The sequence below is a fragment of the Eufriesea mexicana genome, unplaced genomic scaffold (genome assembly GCF_001483705.2).
Source record: "Eufriesea mexicana isolate 0111107269 unplaced genomic scaffold, ASM148370v2 scaffold2928, whole genome shotgun sequence".
In the NCBI taxonomy this organism is placed as follows: Eukaryota; Metazoa; Arthropoda; class Insecta; order Hymenoptera; family Apidae; genus Eufriesea; species Eufriesea mexicana.
In genome coordinates, this window is record NW_016911035.1 from 953189 (window position 1) to 972937 (window position 19749).

The following is a 19749-nucleotide window of genomic DNA, read 5'->3' on the forward strand; positions in this document are numbered from 1 at the left end:
ACCCGGTGAAATTAACCGTGACATTTGGAAAAAATACTCGCGACACCGGCGTCCGTTGGAAACGCGATATCGCACCGGATAATATTTATTACGCGCACGCTACCAACCGTCCGCATCGAATTCCCGCTTTTTCCCCGGAAATAATTTTTCTTACCCTTGCACGAGCAGAGAGGAGATTCCCCGCGCGTTTATCACGCGCCGATATTTATGGACGTTCCCCTTCCCCTTTGCTAAAAATTCGGAACGTCGAATACGACGAGCGAAATTTCGACGATCGACGAGCGAGAGCGAGGAAAGTGGAAAACTCGGCGTTATCTCGGAGCTCGATTAACTCGCGCCGGTGTACGAGCGAGCTTGCGCTTCGATCTTCCACGTTCGTTCCCGTGGGAAGTTTCGGAAACTCGGGACACGAGTTTTCGCTGGTCCAGCCGAGATCGATCGACTCCCTCCCGGGGTCGCTTCGTCGCGGAAGCTTCGTCGATCCTCCGCGCGATAATGAGCCACCCATATGGATTCGTTGGCGCGTGAGCCGTGGGATAATCGGGTTCGGGGCCGCGGAAGAAAACCGATTCGAGCGACGAAACGAATTAGGAATTGGGTGCACTGCGATCTCGCGGGAAGAAATTTCCGTGAGCGAATCCGACGATGGGGAATCGTGGTAACGCGTGGTTCTCGTCGCGATACGACGCATAAATATTCGCGATCGTTGGATCGATAGGGGATCGTGTTTCCGCAACCGGTTAACCGCGCCCGATGTATTTATACGTCGCCACCGCGGGCAACGAGTATTTCGCTAATTTCATTTGTCGGCGACACGTGGAAACCGGTAGCGATAAAACGCCTACAGGTTGCGCGTTCGAGCCTGAAAGCCCGTTCTCCGTGGTTGCACCGCGCGCTGGCACCAGGCCAGCCACCCTTCTCGCGATACTTCGCACGCGCGTGAAATCTATGCGCGATTAAGCGGATCGAGCACTTTCCGTTCGCGCCGTAGCTTCCGCTATCGTTCCTTCTCCATTCGAAAATTTACAATGACCCACGCGAGCCACCGACCACGATGCGCCGCGGAAAAATATCCCACGCGAATTTCAAAGTCATCGTGACCGAATTCGCTCGAGTTTTTCTGGCCTTCGGCGTAACAATGTATTCCGCAATTTATATTTATACAGCCAATTCGCGAGTACCATTTATTAACCTTTGTCACTGATGAATTATTTACGCGTATTCATGTGCCGCGAAATGTGAAGCGTCATTGTTGTCCCATCTTTGCGACGCGTGCTTCTTCGACGGTTGCGCGGAAGGAACGCGACCGCGCTGTTATCGATAAATCGATAAATCGGGAAAATTCGAGGGGAAATAGAAAAGAACGAAAGGATCGAGGAAAAATATGTCACGCCGCTCTATTTTTTCGCTTGGCACCTTGCACCTGCTCCCTGCGACAAACGCCACGCGGAAATCGAGTTTCTCACCCCGTTCTTCGCGTTTACCATAAATTCGATACGTGCTTGCCACGATAATGGCTGCTCGAGCATGCCGAAACGTCGAGTAATCGCGCTATCGCCTCGTTCCATCCTTTTCCATAAAGTAGTTCGCTTTCCATTCACGATTCCAACTTTCCGCGAATTCTTACTTGCTCCGATTATCTAGTCTCGTGGTCGCGTATCCGAGTATCAGGACCCGTCCGAGTACGATGAACCTAACACGCTGATAGCTACAGCGCGCCTTCGAGTTCGTCGGATAGAGCACGCTTAAACGGGAAGTCGGGCTATCGTAGCCAATTTAAATGAATCGTGGTCACGAAAATTCGTTCCCATCACCGGTGTATCTCCGACTCGCTGTGTTCGTTCGTCATCGACGCATCTCGACCACGCTCGTAATCGAAAGAACGCGACGAAAACATTAGGTTATTATTGCGTAACGTCGGGAACGCATCCTGTTTTTCCATACCGACGCGATATCGATGCTTCCTTTGGTGCGGTTCGAGGCGAGGAAAATTTTCCTCTCGCTTATTTATCGTTACACGAAGATTTAATTATCGGCACGGAAGCGTAAAGCTAGTGGCGTAAATTTTTCTGACAAAGCTACGTACTCCGGTACATTCGATTACGTATACGTGTACGCATACGCGTTCGATCTTCCGCCGTTCTACATCCCCGCGAAAAACTGCGGCGATTTAAGGAGCGATGGACGCATGGAGACTACTCGGACGTGGTTGTTTCGGTGCAACGAATTACGGTCGCTCTCGGGGTACAGTATTTTCGATCAAGAATCGAACGCAGTGGAATCGACGACGTATATCGTCCGTATAGAACCCGGCGCATTCGGACAATCCGGCACCGTAACAACCGTACTTTATGCCACCGTTTCTATTGTACTTCGCGTCAAGACTAGGAACTAATCTCGGCTACCGATCCTCCGGCGCCTGGAATATCGCCAGTACGGAAAGTGGTGCGGCATAAGTTAAGCCCATTTGTAAAGCCGCGCGATCGCCTTACCCACGAAAAACACGACTATTCTCTAAAGGCGCCATTCTCGCCTTCGCGATCCTTCTCCGCTCCGCGGCTTTTTATCCGCACTCCCGAGACCGATTGCCATCGTGATTTACGAACCTGTTCCGCGCTACCTCCGCGTCGCAGCGCGTCCGAGCGAAATAATTTCACGGATCCAGCCAAAGGTCGATCATCGGCCGCGGAAAAGCGATATCGGTATACACGGTACGACTCTGACGATGTTTCCGAAGTTCCTCGCATTCTCCGTCCCTGACTCCGTTGCTTCTTCGATTTTTTCCGAGGAAATTTTCGCCTCGCGTTGCACACCGAACCGCGACAAAGTCTAGAAGAGAATTCCGAGCAACGTGCCGCGTTAACGCGGAAAGTACGGAAAGTTAGGAACTCGGCAAGTAGTTTTGCCTGCAGAGGTAAGTTCACCGATCGGTGCAACGATACGATACGCGTAACGCGACTTGGTCCCGCTTCATCGTCGAGAATAAAAGGCTCCACTTGCTCGAAAGCGATCATCCGGCAAGTAACGAGCAAGCTTAACGAGACGATTCGCGGCGAATGGAGGGACGCTCCCCACGAAAAAGACCGTTTGTTCGATCAACGTCGATGCTCGTCGAGCGTATAACGCGTCGAAAAGCGTTTACGAGCACCGAGCGCGATAATTAGGAAAGAAACTCGTTACCGGACACTTACTCGATGACGATGCGACAGATATCCCTTTTCGAGCACGAGTCATCGTTCGACGAGCGTATTTCAACCGTGTTCGTATCTATAGATACCGCCCAGATTCAGCTTCGACGATGCGAAACCAAGACAGCCAGCCGATGAAATCGCGCCGGGAGCTTCGCATCGATCCTAACCAACCAGTCCGCGAATATCGTTCGCGCAATAACGCGCAATAACGCGGAATAACGTTCATCCGACAATCGGGCTTGGATTACCGTCCACGGAAAGTTACATCTGCGTGGATTAACCAGTCGCCATTGATAGCTTCGTTGTCGCGCGTACACGGTTCGTATCTCTGCAATCTGATTGCAGCAACGACGGGAACCGTGAATCCTCGATACCGCAAAACCGATCTTCGTTCGTCGCGACGATATTACGGCCCCATGATTCGCCGTCTCTCTTCGTCGTTACTACAGGTTAGAAGGGACATGCGAACGATATTATCGCGATTCGGCTATTAGCTCGTTACGGTCTGCGGTGTGCGCGCGACGTCGCGCGATAAATTCGTCGCGATTCTCGGATACAAGCCTCGTGAGCCGTGAGAGTTCTGCTTCGATCCGCGAATAGGAAGATAGTTTGAGCGTTGTTCGTGCGCGAACCTCGAGCGCATAAGCGAGTTTGAAAGTTACGTCATTTCCTCCGTTGTTTTCCGAACTTTGATCCCTCGGCTGGATTTTGCTCGATGCGATTCATCGAGCGGCCGATAATTCGATGAATATCGAGGTAACGCAACTGGCGTGCGAATCCGTGAATCGCGATAAAGGGGCTAATGACAATTGCGCACGTTATCGTCACGGATACGCGATTCGTCCCGACCACGGAGAATCGGGAAACGTATCGGTCAGGCGTACACGCTCCACCGACATCTTGCACCCTCTCGTCGCGTTCGTATAGAGCGTAAGGACGCTGAGCGCGATCCGTTCCGAACGGCACGAACAGAGGAGAGCGTCTAACCAACGCTGAATCGCGAATGTTACGTATGCACGCGAGGACAAAGAGGAACGAGGAGGGAAAGGGGAAGAGTAGGGCGCGTTAAGGCCATTCCCCGCAGGCTAAAGCTAGCACTGAATACGCTTTGTACGTAATTCTCTACGAGCTTCCTGCTTCCTCGAGTTTCCCACACCTACCGACCGTGTTTCGTATTTCCCGACTCTCGTCCGTCACGTCTGTGCACGCTCGAGGACCCGTTCGGTGTTCGTGCGCGGACCAAGATCGGCTGGTTCCTCGAGAGAATCGTCTTTGCGCGACGTACCGTGTCTCGATACCGGAGACGTACATATACACCGTCGCGACGTCTCGCAACGACGCTGCTAGCTGCTCCCTATTAACCACGTCGACCCCAACTTTCCGAAAGACGAAGCCTCTCGCGTGCGGTGAAACACGAACCACGCTAACGAACTCGTCGTTTCGTCACGAAAAATTGCTCCATCGAATAGCGACAAGAGGAAACCTAGAGTTACGCTCTTCGCCTAACGAATCGTCTCTGATCAGAGCGTCTTACGTCGCGAGTAATCGAGGACGAAACGAAGAAACGCCAACGAAATATAAATTATGAACACGCGACGCGTTCCTGTGGTTCCACGTCAGGACCAGCTATATCGCGACAGCGGGACCGATGCGCTGAAAAGCGGTAGTCATTTTGGAAAATTTTGGTTTCAAAGAAAATTTAGTCTTCTCAAAGCTCTATGAGCTAAATATCTCAATGGACAATCGAAATCTGGAATCCATAATCGGTATTACGCAATTGGGCAGTATGTTTATACGATTCGCACTCCCGTCAATATATTTCGCAAATGGACCGTCAAAATCGACAAAAATCGGTAGACCAATTAAAAAATTACCTTTTCAATGCTATGCCAACTAAATATCCTGTTCTACAATCGAAACCTTGTATTTATAATCGCTATTACGTAGTTGCGCAGTATATTTATACGATTCGCACATCTGTCACCTTATTTCGCAAATACCGCTTTAAATTCGTATGCAAGTTGGAAAAAGTACCAAAAATCTGCCTTTCCGAAGCTGTGTTGACTAAATACCGTAATTGACAGTCGAAATCAAGAATCTATAATCAATATTAACTACGCAGTATATTGTATATGCACTTAACATAACCTTACTTTGTTCCACACGTGATATTACCATCGGACAAATGTTAGCAGTTAGATATCCTGATCTTGGTACAGTTCTATCAATTTCCTAAACCTGTGCTCTGACCTATTCGTAAATATTACGACAATGTTGCGAACATAACCTATATTTGCAATGTCACGAAATATTATAGTTCTTGACTGTATATTTTCTCAGTTACACTAATTGAAACATTAATCACCGATAACACTACTTCGCGAAACGTATTTTGTGTACGTATAAACACATTCCGCACTGTCACCGGTATGTTCGCTTTGGCAGTGACTTGAAGTTGGCTGCGGTTGGAGTAACATTGCGTTACCGTCGCGGGAAGATTCCTCGTATTTGAAATAGAAATGTGCCAAAGCATCGATGTAGAGTATCAAACGATGTTCCTTATACTTGTCACGTAAGTGTCGATGGCGCAAACAGTTGCTCCGGCACTGGCCGGACTGCAAGTAAGTTGCACAGAGTAGCGTGTAACATGCACGTTTTGATTATAAACATGTATGATTTTAATTACAAACAAGACTCCGAATCACGTCAGGTCAAATAGTAAAAACAAAGCAAGAAAAACATATGATAAAAATGACGACGATAGTGACGAACATGGTGATGATATTCACAATACGAAAGTTCTTATCCGTGTAATTAATTAATTACAATTAATTATTAATAATCAGTTATTATTTATTATTTGTTACTTTGTTATTTTGTTCTACGTGTCTTGTATCGCATTTATTTCATTTATATAAAATCATTAGCTTTTACACGAAAATCCATTTAAAACGTGGTTTCAGAAAATCAGTCAATTTTCGCATACTTTATTACCGTTTATTGAAATACCATTATGTAACAAATCTCAAAGATATCAGTAAATTTAAGTAAATTAAAATTTCATATTTTCAACTGAGAAATCAATTTATTGATAAAATTAATAATTTCAATTGATAAAATTGAGAGAAAGGAGCGACTTAAATATATCTGTGGGAATGAAATATGAGGACAGCCCTGAAAGAATGTTGAGTGTGTTTGGGCTTGGAAAGAAAGTGACCGCGTGCAAGAGGATCGAATGTAAGGGATGTTTATGACAAAGCCGAATGCGATAAACGAGTGAAAGTCTATGAATGCGCCTGAGTGTTTAGGATACGTGACCGACCGATTGAGAAAGAGAACGTGGGTATAGATGAGGACAGAATGAATGGTTCAAGTAAGGGTACAAGGGCGCGGGCAAGACAGTCTCTAGCGATTTTTTAACAGTCCTTCACGGTCTCCAAGAGTCTAAGAGTTTCTAATAGTGTGTCAGTATATCTAGAAGTATAAGCTTATTGTATTTTATTAAGAAAGAACGCAACATTACTTTAGCCTATCCACCCAGCCCGATCCTACATATATTTGAAATTTATAAAATACAAAAATAAGGTATATGTGTGCGATGTCGGCTGAAAAATTCTTTTTTTGCCCTACAAGAATAAGCAAGAATTATAGACGAACGTGCACAGCCAGTCTCTCTCGATGATATCGACCAATCATCACCGAGGATTAGAAAGCGACCCGAGTTGCTTCGAAACGGTAGCTCGATTTTACGAAATTATTTTTACCCTCGATGTTATCCGTGTTTTCTTTGCTTCGATATCTCTCGAAAAAGGACTCGCGAAGATAGCCTCGATTTCGATATTTCCGACAGAATATTCTTTTTCTCGTGTTTCTTTCTTTTCCTCTTTCCTTTCTTTTCCCTCTGTCTCCTTTTTTTCTTTTTTTACCCGACTAGTATCTCGCGAGAAAAGTCGAGAGTAAAACCGTCCATTACCCGTCTGTGTCGACGTTCTCTTTATCCATCCCCTTGGTTCTTCGAAAACACGGTAAACTTTTAACGCGACCAACTAGACTCGACCTTTCTTTACTCGATATACGAGAGACTTCATTCTCGATGCAACGTTCTCCGACTTTGCATACTATCCACGCGACTCGCGTGCTAATCCTATCGACGTTTACTCTCGAGGAAACAAATCCGAGGAAGAGGAAACGCAACGACCATAACGGCAACTGGAGTCAAAGTGGGGAAAAAATGACGCGTTGGAGAATTCGGAGCGATATCGATCGGTGTAAAGTGCAAGGATCCAAAACGATAGACCTCGATAATCTCTCGTGGTCGTTTTTCGTTGGAAAAAGGAAACTTCGGGCGACAGGGATAAACGATCGAAATGTCGTCGCGGTAACGAATATACGCGTCATACCCGTGTCGATATCGATATCGATATTGACGTGGATATCGATATCAGAGTGGATTCGAGTTTCGACGTTTCGTCGGTTATTACGAAACGCGTTTTATCGCAAGATTCATCGTCTAATGCACCGCGTCCAATTTCTATTCCGATGCGACGCGGCGAAATGCAGCCGACGAAACGGAAATGTAAGAAGGAGGAAATGGGGACAGAAACAGAAGAAGAAGAAGAGGAAGAGGAGGGGAAAACAGAAGGAAAAAGAAAAACGACGTCGCGTGAAAATATATTTGCCAGTTATCGAGAGCTCGACGCGAATCGTCGTCGTAGCAAATATTTCGGGACGCGCTTCGATGCACCGAGGAATGCAGTGAGATTGCGAGTTCGGTGCATCGTGGACGCGCTGGGGAAAACGCGGAACAGTACCAAACGGTAAAGGATAGCTCGGTATGCGGAGGTAACGCGAGAAAGAAACCGCTGGCACAGCTGCCTATTTTCGTCCGGCACTGTTTCAAATCGCTGCCATATTCCGGAGCAAATGAGAGATGCATAATCCACAGCAGCGTTTCGCGAGCTTCCGCGCATAGTCTCGCGGTGTAATGAAGCGTTTTAAATGCAGCCTTTAAATCAGCAGAAAAATGCACGAGAGATCCACGGGACGAAGAGGGTCGTCCCCGTTATTCGTTCCACGGGAACTAGCAGGGATTTAACGGATAACGCTGCATAATTGCGCGCTTTAAATTACAACGCAACGTTACGAACAGCGGAAAATGTGATCTCCGCTTAGATTCCGCTCGAACCCTGGGACGCGCGCGATTAACGTTCTAATCGTTACAGCGGTCGTAGTCTCGGCTAGTTTCGATGATAAACGCAAGCGACACGGTTCGAACGAAACGTTTTTCGATTTAAGGTTTACCGAAAAACCCCCCCAGCTTCCTTGGGAAAAAGACGAAACGGAGAAATCGACGAATAAGCGTTTCTAATTCGCAGACACGCGTGTATCGCATGTACTTGTACGTTTCGACGAACACGAATACCGCGATTCTAAGCGATGAGGATCTTTTCATTTCCTGCTGTCTCGCGTCTCTTCCAATTTAACGTATTTCACCCAATTTCCGTCGGTCGTCAAGAATTCAATCACCGTCTAACGTTTCGTCCAACTTGTATAACCCAGATATTACCGTTCTTCGCTAGCGAGCCGCTTAAAATTTCCTAATAGTCCGAAGATACGAAACGATTATCCGTCGTGGTATCCGGAAAAATATCGGATCGCGCTGTCCGCTTGAAAAACACGCGCGTTGGCAAATACTATACGCGAGCAAACGATGGGAATCCTCTGGAAATCTCGGCAACACGCGTCGGGGATGGATATCGACGGGTATTCTTCGTGATCCGCGTCTCACAGTGCCAGGTATCAACGATTCGATCGCTCCTTCGACATCCTAAGAACCGTATACCTCTGCGTGGTCGGTAGATTTTTACCCCCGAATGCTCGCGATAAGTTTCGCGTCGCGTTTCCACGTTAATCCGTCGATCGTCGACTAATTATCGTATCGATCGCGTACATTCGGAGCTATTTATCACGGCGTTACAATGCGATGGAACGTAAAGGCTCGCTTAGAAAACGTTTAAAAGATCGTCCGATTCCGTATATACGTATATCGGAAGAATTATCGCGTTCGCGGCGAGTTTGGTGAGAGCGATAAACATGGTGGAAATGGGAGCGAGCAGGGATAAAATGAACGATCGGGCCGATTTCAAAGCGAAGTTTGGCGAATGATGAAAAAGGAAAACAGGAGGGAAACGGCGAGCGGGGGAGGAGAAAACGCGGGTCCAGCAATTTTCCGATGTAATAACAGGCCCTTGTTGGTGGAAAACGGGCACGATAAAGCCTCGGGATATTGCCTTATTCAACGGCCGTTGAACGCGACGGAGTAGTTGGAAAGAGGCTTTGTCGCGCGCTCTTCTTTTTCCTTCGTTGCATCGGAAAGGACAGCTCATAGGTCTACTTAACTCTTGCAAACAAAACCGTTTGAAGGCACACGGAAGAATCTGTCACCGAGATGAAAGGTAGGAAGGCGAAAAGAAAACGAAAAGACGGAAACGAGTCTGAATACCGACTGCGAGAAAGCGGACGGACAATTCACTCGCTGCTGGTGAAAATTTTTAATATTCTTCCAGGTACCGAGCACGCGACGCAGGAGCCAGACGTATATAGCGACGAGATGGATTTGCGTCTCACGAGCGCGTGGTTGAGCAAAGAAGATGGGCGGCTAGACGAACAAACTCGATACAGATGTTCGCCTTTCGACCGGCAAACATCGTCAGGTAAATCCGTTAAAGGATAACGAACGACTTTGTCAACCTTGCCTTTGACCGATGATAAACGATCGTTTTACCTAGCCTGTCCCGCGTTCCCTCGAAAATATCAAACGTTCGTTCGTTCTCCGAGGACGTAAAAGAGGAAAAATGCTCTCGGTAAATGTCTACGCGAGTGGGACGATAAATAGAAACGAACAGAGGTATCTAGCGATATTTTCCGACGATTAGCAAAGGTATTTTTCTGTCACGGACTTCGGGGGACAGACGAACGATGAAGCGGTCTAGATGATAAAAGAGACAAATCCCACAGGCCCGTGCGGCTATAAAACAATCGATGAAATACTTCTGGGGCATGGCTACGACCGCTACTAAAACTTTTAAAACCCACAAAGGAAACATTTAGGAGCGTCAGCTAGCGATGAACGAGCTTGCTACCCCCTTGGTCGTTCCCGCCGCGGTCTTCGACGTTCCTTCCAACATTTCTCTTTCTTTCCCGGTCGATTACACTTTCCTACCTCACCCATGAGAGACGTAACTTCCGGGAGGTCGTTTATTTCGTGCTTTATTCGCGTCTATTTCATACCTGCCGCTTTACTTTTCCCGACATTTCGCTCCAATCTTCCGCTCTCCCTCCTCACGTCCGATAAAAAAAGCTTTGTTCTTTTCCCGGAAACGTGGGAACGCGAGTCACAACTAACAACCGTGTCGTAACGGTGAAACGTACGCATCTTCTGCAAGAAGCGAGAGAGAGGGAGAGAGAAAGAGTGAGAGAGAAAAATGAAAGAACTGTTAAGAAGATGGTGCTTCGCCGTTACTGCCGATTCCAACTTTTTCCTTACACTGTCCAACAAATTTTAACCTTTTGTCTGATATGTAATTTCCAATAGGTGCTTCCCGCAGAGCTTATTTTCCCGAACACGAATCCGTAATCGAAATTGATCTACGAATAATCCTCGGTTTTCGAAAACTGCGAATTTTTCTAAAAAGGCACGATTTTTATGCAAAAATAGAGTATTACGAAAAAAGTAAGAACGTAAAAAAGTTCATTGTTGTCTTACAAGTTAGGCAAGAGTATCCGCAGTTTATCAATGTCCATAAATTACAATTATTCGTGCTTCTGAATAATTATTATTGGTCATCGAAGTTCAAAAATAAATCTCCGAGTGAACTTTTTACGCATATTCTTGCATTTTTACAGAAAGTTCTTCATCTGACACGAATTTGTTCACGCAGTAACATCTTCCGTAGGCGTTTCTGAAGAAGAAACCATACAAGAACAATATCAAGATGATGTCCAACATTGACAGAACGATAATATATATATCGGGAAGTCACAGGTGAGATTTTGATAAAAATACTGAGAAAATGATAATATGTTAACGTACGTATACGTATCTCGGAAACTTATCCAATAGAAGATCCAATGCAGTTTCAGTTTATAAAAAATGTATAAATTATCGAATTTATTATAAATAACAAATTGTTCGCAACGTGAACTTATAATAAAAGCGAAAAAGTTAATAAATTATTGGCTGTTCCTTGAATGTAAAACGTACTTGTGTTAAAATGTATGAATAATTTACAAAAAAGTTCATAAAGTATTACACTTATTGTTAATAACAAATTAATATTGTTAAGAACAAATTGTTCACGACGTAAATTTATAATAAAAATGCCAAAAATTAATAAATTATTAGCTACTACTTGAACTTGTAATGTAATTGTGTTAAAACGTACCGATAATATGCGAAAAGTTTATAAACTATTACACCTATTGTTAGTAACAAATTAACATTGTTATTAACAAATTGCTCGCAACGTATATTTATAATAAAAGTGAAAAAAAAATAATAAATTATTGGCTCTTAAAGCGGAAAAATAATAAATAATGGAATCGGTAAAGGTCGCAAAATTTTAACTGTGGTGGGGAGCTCGGCCGATCGGTGGCTATATAAGGGACGACGCGACGCAGCAAAACTCATTTGTCGGTTCGACTTCGGAAGTGTAACATCTAACTTTTCGTTGTGCGCGAGGGGTGGGGCCGGCTACCCCATCCTCATCCCACCCCATTAAACAATTTACTAATAATTTTTGTTTTGTTTTCAGATATTAATTATTCTTTCTTTTCAGATTTTAATTATTTTTTTTTTATTTCAGATATTATTTTTTATTTATATTTATTTACATTTGGACATTCGAATATTTCGTATAATATTCGAATGTTTCGTCGTTGGTTTGTTTATGTCTCATCGTTGGGTTGTTAATATCTCATCGTCGGGTAGTTTATGTCTTAACGTAGGGTTGTTCCATCTATTTGGTTTATCATTGTGGTTCATATTCGTTTCGCTTCTATTGTCGTTCCTCATACTAATCCGTTTCGTTTCAGATTTATATACTTTCTTTTCAGATTTATATATTTTCTTTTCAGGTTTACATATTTTCTTTTTTAGGGATGCGTGCGTTTAGACATAAGTAGTAGTAAGCAGTTATAAGATAGATCTCTAGACTAAGTATCATGTGCGCGCTATCTGTACAAAGGTAAGCCACCTAACTTGGAGCGAATATATACAATTCATATTTTTCCTCTCTTATCCCTGCCGTTTACCAAATAGAACGTAATTGTTCTCGCGATAATCGCGATCGTTCCTAAGTACGGACTAGCCTGCGTGACGTACTCTCGTGTACTTGATAACTCCATGTTTCGTAAGTCATCCAAACGATTCGTTCCGACACTCACCCTCGCCACTGCCACCCTTGTCACGCGTCGGTTCTAGGGTGGTCGGCGGGCTGACACTCACCTGGGTCAATTCGAGGGTCTGTCGGCCCTAGTCGTCCTGGGCACCAGCGCGTGCACGACCGGGGTATGGGCCCTGTAGCCGTGACACTGCATATGGGCCTGCGGTCAGACCCCATGGGATGATTGATTTCTCCCCCATGCGGCAGGGGCCTGCGTGACCGGCTACAGGGCCTCGCTAGGGACCCTCGGCTTGATTTCGGGTGTTTCGTTGGTTCGTCGATCGCTCTCGTTCGCGAGTAAGTCATGGCAGGGTCTGTGGTGGCTGGGTGGGCTCGGTTCGATCGGGAGGGTGCCGAGACACGAAGTTGTTTTGTACACGAGAGTACGTCTCGTAGGCTAGTCGGTCTTTCGAATCGTCGCGAACTCGTTCGGACGCGTCGCGATTTTCTATTTGCTCGCGTGTTTGATATTTCACTCCCTATTTTTATGGGAACTTGGAAATATCTTAACGTTGCGACGGTAGAACTTTAGTATACCGAATCGAAATCCCCTTTGTAAGACACGAAATTTAATAAAGTGTCAGTAGAGTCATTTTAACTTAATTCGCTCCAAGTTAGGTTAGGGTATCTTTGATACATATAGCGCCAGCAGGCTGCGCCACTAGGGCGCATGTCCGTGTCTCGATGCGTAGCCACCTCCTCGTGGTGAGACCTGGTAATTGGTATCGTTTTCCAAAGAAAAATCTTTGAGAAACGATACCAAGCTAAGAGCTACGCACAAAGTTTAAAATATTTCTTATCTATTGCAAGTTTTCAAAGATCATTTCCAACTTAGTTTTAGCATTTCATTTTTTATTTTTTTTATTTTTTTTTTGGTAAACTGTTATATGTTATCTCCATTGCAGTTGGTATTGAGATTACGTGTAACTACGGCACTGTCGAGTCTAGACAAGCGAACAATGGCTGCGTGGCGATAAAGCCTGGCATACGCGTTATCTATGAATATTCTCTCCATCTAATCGAATTGAAAACTGTTTCGACAATTCCGTTCCGTGGTTTCATTTTTGCAAAAGCCTACAGAATTCGATACTGAGCGGCAAATTCGTGTCACAAAAGCGAACTTGCTGTAAAAATGCAAGAATAGTACGTAGAAAGTTTGCTGGGCGATTTATTTTTACAATGAACCACCCAACGTTCTTACTTTTTACGTAATACTTCATTTTAACCAAAAATCGTGTTTATCGCGCCCCGTTATCGCGCTCGAATAGTCCGATCTTCTTACACATACTAGTCCCGTTTATCTCGTCGCGACTCGTCGTTAAACTCGAAAAGAAGGGAAGCGAAATTTCGGGTAATCGATCGGAGAACGATAGGAATCGAAAGAAAGAATAGACGCGCTAAAAGCGCATTCAGCGATGAAGGGCGGGTTCCTATGGAACGCGATTAAACGGCATAATGAGATTCTTGCGACGACTACGCGAAATCGGTGTCTTCTCATCGTGCACCAGCGACTACGCGTGAAACTCGGAAACGATTCGAATTAAATTAACATTCCCACCGAACGTGAAAGAAGATCAGGAACACTGCTCGTACACCTAATTAAACTCCAAAGTACCGCTCGCGAGTTATTCGGTGCTAGCCTAGTCGTTCCATGAGACCCTCCTACTCGCCCTTCTTGTTACTAACGAAGGAAATAAGCGATTGCTAGTATCGACTTCCAAGCCGTGATCTTCTAGAATAGGTGGATGCATATCTAAAAACCGTCGACATCGTTTAATTTTATCGGATCCTCTCCCTCGACGTACTGCCCTCGAACGCGTATCGACGAGAAAATTGGTAACAGCGAGGGTAATAGCGATAGTGATACCCGTGTAACGTGTCGGGATAATTGGTAGAAGCGTCGCGCAATTTTCAAACTCTTCCTAAAGAGCTGACCGATTTAGCTAACGAGCTACCGCGAATTAGACGAGACAGGGGAAAACCGGGGACTTAATTTAGACACGGAACGGAATTACGTACTTCGTGCGAAGCGTTTCAACGTTTGGAAATAAACGGCGCACCGTATAACGATACCGAACGATACGTGGCTACTGTATTTATTACAACGACATTTCGCAATTTCCAACGCGCCAGTTTCTCCTGTGAAATAAAGAAGATTTCCGAGAGAGACCGAGCAGATCGAGAAGAAATTGACGTCCGAGTAAACGGGGGATCGGTATACGCGTGAAGTTTTAAGCCCGGGGTTGAAAACTGTAATAATATCGATTCCGGTTCTTGAAACAGTTTCAAAGAACAGTTACTTTCTACGACTGTTGCAAAGAACCGAAATCAGGGAAGATATCGATTTCGGTTACGGTTCCGATAGCTTTTGAAATATCGTAGCTATATCGGTTACTACTGCGGTTCTGGGTACTACGTACGGTATACGTACCGATATTTTTTACTTTAAGATTTGCGCCTTTATATAGCTAACAACGCGTATCGTGATTCGTATGATTATCAAGATATCGGATATCGACGGAGAACTAGCTGGAAAAATAGATACGAGTCACCGTCTACCAAACGATGCACGTGTCACGGTGCACAGGTGAGGTACGCGTGAACGTAGGTTCCAAGTGAAGATTTTGATTGACGATAAGACTAACTTTATTTAGTGGATCTGGTTATTTATAACGAGGTTCTGGTCAGTGAAAGGGGTATTGTTACAGGCTACAACTTCATTGGTCCCTAGGGTAGTTGTCTCGTAACAGTGTCACAATAGCAAAGTTCGAAGCCCTCGAGTGGTTATCTATCTGATAGTGCGTCACTTTGCTTATAATTTGAACCGCGTCACAGTAGTAAAATCTGAAGCCCTCGGTTGATTATCTCCCAGTGTGTCGTAATCTGGACTGCGTCACAGGAGCAACGTCTGAGACCCTTTGTATATTTATCCGATGATGAATGACGTTATTTTTGTAAATTCGGCTACGTCACACTCGTGACGACGAATTCATCGCGACGATTTCGGATGGTAATGCTTCGCCCTGTAAAGACGAGGGTCTGTGGACCCTAGTCCTACAGTCGGGTACCTGTGCGCTTCCCATCGCCTCGACGTAATCGATTCCTGCCCCGTGAAGCAGAAAACACCGTGTATCCAACTATTAGATCTCGTTAGGAACCTTCGGTATATCCCCGCAAGTATCGGTGGTTTGACCAACTTCACGCAGACTTGAACTTTCGCGTTGCGACGTCGCGAGATCGGCAGAGACTCGATCGTGTATATCTTCGCGAATCGGGTAAGCTAGTCGATTTTCTCGGAAGATGGCGAATTCGTTCGTTTCGTAGGAGACTTCCAATTTCTGCTTCTTCGCGTTTTCCCTATTTCCAGACGAAACACATCGACGTATTAAATGTTACCGAATCTTCAACGTCATCTTCGCTCGCTTGCTTTTGCTCCGAGTTAGCTACCTGTACCCGACGAGGAACTTGGAAATTGGCATCGTTCCCCAAAGATTTCTATTGGGATTATGGGTTTATAATTGTAAAATAATCTCTCTTTTAATTTCTTTTAATACTCGAGGAAGGTATATCTATTTTTGAGTGCTTCTCTAGAGCGACTGACCGACTCGTGAGCGAGTGTCAAGAGGGTACGCGATACAGTTTGCCTAAATCCCTAATTCTTATATAATGTTTATATAAACATCCGTTCTTGGCATTTAGGTCTTATAAACTATTTATTCACGCCTTATATCCTAGATCGATTTTTGTATATAATTAAACTTATCTATTCAACAATTTCCCTTTCGAAAGCGACAGATTACGTTGACTCGGATCAAGCTAATTACGAGTTTGGCATTCATTTTTCTCCGGTGGAAAGTCCAATACGATACAACCACGAGATACGACACGGCTGAAAATTGTTACGATATCGATTTCAGTTTGTCGAAACCGTTTCGAAAAGCCTGGATATTTTCTTTCTAGGTATCGATTGCGGTAACTTTCGAAATATCGGAATACTATTTCGCTGCTGTGTAAAACGCGGAATTTCCGAAAGCTGCGTCCTTTCGATCAAATGTACGAATTTCGATCGATCCGATCCCCGATTAAGCAGAGAGTAGATAAAATTCGAAACGAATTCGAAAACGTCGGAGAAAAAAAGGTGGTAGCAATGTAAACGAGATATGAAAAATGGCAAAGGCGACGCGGGAATCGAATTTCGGAGCGGAACTGCCGTCGATTTTTGGCCAATTTTACCGATCCGTCATCCGGAAAGGGAAAACCGGGGAAGTTTTCCGTGGCTAGTCGCGCGTGTATTTTTCCCGAAACTTCCTCCGGCGGATTACTTTCCGCCGTGACGATGAACGAAAGTTCAGGTAAAAGTAGCAACACCGACGTATATTACACGGTAACTCTGTGACAACGCAACGATCGCGTTGTTGGTCCGCCGAGTTCGCGCGGACAAGATAAATGTAAGTATCATTACACCGCGTCTACCTGCACTCGTTTCAGCGTGAAAGGCCGAATTTCGATCTCGCCGCGCGAAAGATAATAATCGTAACTACAGGAGGAAACAGGCTCGACGAGAAATACCATTCGACTATCCTCCAAAATTTATTTCGTCGATGAACACACAGCGAGCATCTAATAATACGGTGCTCGGTGAAATTGCGACCCAGTTAGGCTTTGACCCACTTGGTTGCACCGTAATCATCGTCGAGTGCTCTCCACGGATTGATATTAGAGGTAAACATGCCACTGGAAGACTACCCGTGCTATCTAGGCTCTCGTTTGCATGGGACAGCAGCTCGTTCGCTTCGCTTCCTAAGCCTCCGACGTATTTCGCGTTTCGAACGTGTTTCCCAACGATTATCCTCGATACGAATCGCGACACGACTCCGATGTACGTCGAGTTTCCCCCGCGTACGATATCGGTGCATCGGCATCGTCTCGTTCGTCGGTATACGGTAAAAACAATGGTCAAAGCGCGATATAACGACACACCGTGACCGATGGATGGCGACACGGTAAGAACGATTCGCTCGATCGGTCGAGCGCGAGGGTGTTTAAAATGGCCGATTTTTTCCGGCAATCGCGAGGTCTTTGTACGCGAGACACGGTGGTCAACGGATTAGACCTCGTCGCGTCTACGCGTGTCGTCTCGTGTCTATAAATAGGAATAAAACGCGAAAGAAAAGGCGAGACGTCGGTACCGGTGAAACGACCACCAGAGGTCGTCGTGAGGTCAGCCCGTATTACGCGGAAATAAGTAGTCCAGTCCACGCGGAAGCCTTTCGACGCTGATTGCCATCGAACGCGTCTGACTTTGTCTCGCTGCAAATATCACCGTGTAAATATGACCGCGTGGTGGAAGGTGGTAAACGACGATAATAAATCGAGGAAGAAGAAGCGGGATACGCTTGGCGCCGGTACGATGCTGAAATTTGAAGTTGCAGCAGCGAGCAGTAGCCGAATGTTTTCGAAGCATCTGTTGCGCACGTGAGTTATGACCTAGCCGTAAGGCATCGTCCACACCGTCTTCCCTTCTACGCGAATATGCTCCGTCGTCTGTTTCCGTCGTCTGCCACCTTTCCGGATACACCTACATGCACATGGGCATGTATCGCCTGTACGTGTTTGTCCTGCATCAAATTTCCCTCCCTCTAACACCTCTCCGCTCGAGGTTATCGCGAATCAGAGCGAACCAAAGTGAAGATTTACACATCGCGAACGGATATCTCCGACGCGAGTTTAACGGTCGTTTTCGATGACCGATTGATCGTGTACGTGCGATAAATGTTCCCTTTCTCGTTGTTTACAGCGAACGCTACACCGCGGAAAAATTAGGGCAAAGATGCTTTTTAACTTGTTCCTTTCGTTCCACTACCTTTAATCGTCTTTCTATATCGCGTAGTTAACGATCGAGGCAAACAAAAACGGTGTAAAGAATAAACACCATCGGTGAAGATTAACGAGGCAACGAGAAACAGGGAATGCGCATCGTCTTTATCGAATCGTTAATTTTACCTCTGCGTTCTTCCATTTTCACAAATTTACACCTATTTTTCTTTTGTCTTTTTTTTCTTCTGTTTGTTCTCTTCGAAATTAATCTCGTCGGAATCGTATGGGGAGGAAGAAAAGGACGGGAAAGAAAATTACGAGAAAATAGTGCAAATTGGGAAAAACCGTGAAAAACTTTTGCTACGGACACTGGATTAGCGAGACGAATATACCCTACGATTTAACCATTGTGCCAATGCTTTTTTCGTTGAATAAACAAATACGATAAGCAATAATAGAATGACTCACCTTTTCGAGGCACTCCTGACCAATGGCTTTGGGGTCGACTTGTACCTCGAGGATGACGGAATTAGCTTGACTAACGAGACACCACATCTTGTCAAGCTGTATCCAATGAGGTTCGTACACGCACCGTTTTGCTCGGTAAAACTCGCAACACGATTTCGACTAGGCGTAACAAACCAACAAACCAAAACGCACGTTCACAGAACTTTCGGCACGCGCGTTTACAACGATCTCTTCCTCGGATTCGCAGCTGGTCGGCGACCGGCTTTACTCGACACGTTCTTAATCATAACAGATTTAAAACGCGTACCCGTGCACAGCTGTCACAGCATCCTCACACGCGACTTCGTACGTTAGCAACGTGCTCGCGCTCGTATTACTCCAACGCGCCTCGTCGGCTTCCATTTCTCGGTGCAGAATGGCACACGTACTGACTGCTTCGCGCTGCCAGCATTAGTTCGCGAAATCGAATCACCTCTCCATGTCTATAGAGTGGCGCTAGTGTGGTGAACGCACATTACACACGCACTACGCGCACCCAACCAACTGCTGCCTGAAACCGCGATCTCCCTCGCGACCAAAGGAAGGTTAGGTTTACACAGCTGATTCCCCCTCTCTGTCTAAAATATTTTCTTTTCTACCTCGATATCTGACCAATTGCGAGAAACGTAAACAGAAATGACCAATTACGTTACAGCTGTACGCGTTTCACTGTAACCGCGTCTGCGCTCGACAAATTACGGGATTGATAAGCTCGAAAACTAGAATCGCGACATTTTTCCACTCGCGATAATTTTACCATACACTTTCGATATTTCTTTTTCTTTCCATTC

At 45.4% G+C, this 19749-nt stretch overlaps 1 protein-coding gene across 1 annotated transcript in view; it reads right to left on the reverse strand.

The window, feature by feature from the left end:
- dnr1 (E3 ubiquitin-protein ligase defense repressor 1) overlaps positions 1-19447 on the reverse strand; it is a 57303-nt gene extending 37856 nt beyond the window's left edge. Inside the window, exon 1 of the mRNA XM_017904584.1 lies at positions 18920-19447. Coding sequence (XP_017760073.1) covers positions 18920-19006 — 87 coding nt within the window. The 5' untranslated portion in view covers positions 19007-19447. The remainder of the gene's footprint in view (positions 1-18919) is intronic.
- Between the last annotated feature and the right edge of the window lie 302 nt (positions 19448-19749).